A 4,126-nucleotide genomic window follows, 5' to 3' on the forward strand; every position below is an offset into this window, starting at 1 on the left:
ATTATTATTATTATTATTAATAATATTATTATTAATATTATTAATATTATTATTATTAATATTATTATTAACATGTTGAACTTTTGCTGTTAAGTTGAACCATAGTCGTGCATTAGCCTACATTCTTCACTTCTTTAGGGAACCCTAATCATTGTATTCAATGGCTTAAACCAAGGGAACTATGAGTGACAGAGAGTTTCATAAACTGACATAAACTGCCTTATCCTCATATTTACATGCAAACTCAGAAACTTCTGCTAAGATGAACCATTCTGAATATCAGCTACTGTGTGGGAGTTTTAGTCGTCATCGTTAGAGTTTTGTTTTTTGTTTTTTTTAAGAGGAAACCATCTGAAACATGCAGGAAGGTGCAGGATGTACAGAATTGAACCAACCAGATAGCTGCACAATGACACAGCACAAAAACACACAGATGAGCCCAATAACACTTCTTAACAGCTATAAATGGCAATAAAACAGCATTTTCATTTAGATTGTTTTTTTCATATATTTCCTATTTGTGAAAGATATGTTTAACTGAAAAACGGACCCTGAACACAACAGTTGAGGATCCTTATAAACAGAGCAATTAAACTGCAATAGAAACAATCAACAATGATCACAAAACGACACAAAGTCTGTTGGTTTATAAAGCGTGTGTGAAACATACAGGCATGAAATGCAAACTGATTAAAAACTTAAATTGGATAAAATATGAAGTACTTCAAAAATAACTGACAGAAGTAAAGCCACTTTCCTATAGGAATCATGTTTGTATTTCTGTGTTTTGCAGGTCTATGCTGCATCATAGCCTGCTCCTGGTACGGAGTCCAGGTGGTTCAGGACTTCAACAACCCTTTATATGGAGGAGTAAGGTGAGTTTTTTCTCCTTCTCAGGCAGGAAGTAGTTCTGGATTCACACACAGGATTTGATGTAAACTTTGTGTTTGTCTTCAGGTTTGAGTTGGGTTCAGGCCTCTACATCGGGTGGGGGGGAGGCTCCCTATGCATCCTGGGTGGAGGTCTCCTCTGCAGCGCCTGTAAGAGAGCATCACCTGCTGGCAAGAAAGGGTAAATAATTAACAGACTTCATATTTATATGATGATGCTTTGGATGATCTTGGTGGCGTATTGATTCTTAGAACTGTAACTCCAGCCACGTCCACCATAAATGTTTTAGTTGCATTCGTTTAGTGCAAATGAATCCTATGAATAAAGTCTTTCTTTGTTTGTTTTTTTCAGAGGTTACCCAGGAAAGGTCTACACTGCTACGGCACGGTCCGAACAAGAGTCTGGCAGAGCTTATGTCTAATCCCACCTGAAAACTTTTCTATAAGGACTCTGTTGGCTCGTCTGTTTCTAAAGGTTTAGATTTTAGGCTGTACAAAGAAAGTAAAGAAAAAAAAACATGATGCTTTTTTTTCCATAAACAGTTTTTAGGGGACAAAATAAATGTACTTGGATTATAGAGACACACAGTCTCAGATGTTTAGAACCAACCGTTCACTCTCATTATACCGTAGCTGTCTTCGATCTTTTGTCTGAATTACTAATCTTTACTGTTTTACATATTTTTGCTTAAGAAAATATTTTTGATTACTGATTATTTCAATGAAACCGTTGTAATTTTATTATATCTCAATAAAGTTTGTTAACAAAACAGCTCAGCTGTGACTGGATTTAAACTCAGGTCCCACTCATCATGGACCCCAGGGTTCATACAAGAATGGACTGATTATAAAACTAGAGGACTTTGGGAGCAGATGTGTGAATTCGTTATTATTCTCTTCTTGCCCACATAAGTTCAGAATTATTCATAAATGCTCAAACAAAAAAATATACACTTCCTCACTAATGAGACTTTTTGTCTTCTTTGATTTTTTTATTTTTGGGCAGAGGTTGGCTGGCCATTGGAAGTTTGGGCTCAACAGGCCAGTGGTGAAGTTTACAAAATGGACCAACTTTTCTTGTGATGAAGGAGCATTAGACTCAGCCAGGCAAAGTACAACACAGGGCCGAGTATTATCGCTACAGCATGTTATCAAAACGGTTCCTGCATGGCTCCATGATCCATCATAGGCTTGGCATTTTGTGTGTTGGGTTTTTTGAATGAGTTCAGGTCCCACAGGATTGTTAAAGGTAGCTTATCAGGACCACATAAAGAATAGCTGCCATGTGAAGCTGCAGCTACTGGGGATCTACAATAAAAATATAAACATAAAAAAATAAAAACAAATAATATGAGCCATGTTCACAATAAATGTAAAAATTGTTATTTCTTCTAATCACATAAAACTAATTTCACTCTATACCATCTGACCAGAGAAACACACACATTCAGCGATAGTTTCAAGGTGTTACTTTATTGTATGTCTTGTACCATGTATGTTGGTTGTACAGTTTTTTTTTACATCTCTTTGCAGGTGATGAAGCAGACTGAAAATGATCATTATCTCCTTTCTATCTCCCCTTTCTTTATTCTTTTCTCATTTTTTTCATGGTTTCCCTCTTCTATTCTATTTACATTGCAGTGTCCATATAATCTTTAAAACTCCCTGCATAATTATAATAAAGCAATTTATATGCAGGAAACAAGCAGAACACTATGGCACATGCTGATCCATGTGTGAAAGTAAAATCTGTTGGGCTCTTTTTGGCATCAAGACAATTATTCTTATTGCCACATCGCCAGATAGGACACTGTGTTTAGTTTGAGTATCACGACGTACTCTGTTGTGTTGGAATTTATGCAGAGGGACAGGATAATGCCACTAAAAAGAGGGAGGAGGAGGAAGAAATAAGAGAAGAAAACAATTAAGAGGAGAAAAAAAAAGCAGAAAAGGAGAGCAAAAACCATTTCTAGGGACGAGTGCAGGTTGTGGTTAGGTTTAGGGCTAACTATATTAACATCCCAGGGCGTTTTATCATTGTCTCCCTTTTATCTCCTCTCTCTTTCATCTTTTATCCCTTTTCCAGTTTTTCCTTTAATGTTCTACTTTCCCATTGCAACATCCATACAATCTATGATACTCCCTGCATGAATTATAATAAAGCTGTATACATGCATAAATCAAGCGGAACACTATGGCAATAGCCATACTGCTCCACTGGTGATAGCAAAATCTGTTGGGCTCTTTTTTGGCATCAAGACAACTATTCTTATTGCCATATTGCCAGACAGGACACTGTTAAAAAAACAAAAAAAAAAACATCTGAGAGCTCACACCTGACTTTTAGAATTTTAGAAATTATCAACAAACTTTTACTGTACTTTGTATTTCTGCAAATAAATTTACAGATTAATTTACAAAGCTATAATGTTGAAAACAATGTTTTATCCTGCATCTAAAGTACAGTTCCACTGAAAAGGGCACTACAATCATAAATGCAGGCTGTGTCTTTGGACTGTTTATAGATCACCTGTGTGTCTGTTTGGATCATGTTTAAACCATAAGACACCTCGAAAAACAGAAATTATTTAGATCTTTAGAAAATTCTGAGTTGCTGCCAGATGAGCTCTCCTGGTGAACTCTATGTGTGCTCTTAGTGTGCATGTGTACGCTGTAATTTCCAGTGTGATATTGATGACTAATGCAGAGCAGCCTGTAATCCACCCGTGTTGTTTCTCTACCTGCTGACAGGCAACTCCGGGGATTAAAGCCTTGCAGCATCACACTTCATACATAAAGCTCTGCAGACCGGATCAGACCTGCTGTTCAACCTTCAAACTGCTTCTGCACATTCACTCCACATATCAATAGTATGAGCATGCCAACTACATATGTGCATGTGATCATATTGTCAATGGAAAAATAGAGGATGCAGGGGATTCAATAAATGTTTCTTTAATTTTGTTATATGTAAATAACACAACAGAGTTGTGGCACTTATTGACACAAATATTTTCTATTTTATTTTTAAAACATTTTTTTTTACCTTACAAAATAAATTTTAAGCTTGAATTTTTTGTTTTGTTTTTTTGTCTTTCCCTCTTTTAATGTTTATTTTCATTTATTTAATTATTTAGAATGTTAAGAGCTCAGAATTATTATTTTTTTTTTCTAGAGACTTAATAATATATTTTTTTATTTCTTCCCTAACTTTAGTACTCGTACTCGTACTCGTA

At 35.6% G+C, this 4,126-nt stretch overlaps 1 protein-coding gene across 1 annotated transcript in view; it reads left to right on the forward strand.

Annotated features, from left to right (window-relative positions):
- The window catches only part of LOC107101651 (claudin-15-like), a 17,881-nt gene extending 16,266 nt beyond the window's left edge, over positions 1-1,615 (forward strand). Inside the window, exons 4-6 of the mRNA XM_015400644.1 lie at positions 794-875; positions 958-1,071; positions 1,243-1,615. Of these exons, the coding sequence (XP_015256130.1) occupies positions 794-875; positions 958-1,071; positions 1,243-1,312 (266 nt within the window). The 3' untranslated portion in view covers positions 1,313-1,615. The remainder of the gene's footprint in view (positions 1-793; positions 876-957; positions 1,072-1,242) is intronic.
- Positions 1,616-4,126: the final 2,511 nt, after the last annotated feature.

Source organism: Cyprinodon variegatus, unplaced genomic scaffold (genome assembly GCF_000732505.1).
Source record: "Cyprinodon variegatus isolate N-32 unplaced genomic scaffold, C_variegatus-1.0 Scaffold1127, whole genome shotgun sequence".
Taxonomy (NCBI): domain Eukaryota; kingdom Metazoa; phylum Chordata; class Actinopteri; order Cyprinodontiformes; family Cyprinodontidae; genus Cyprinodon; species Cyprinodon variegatus.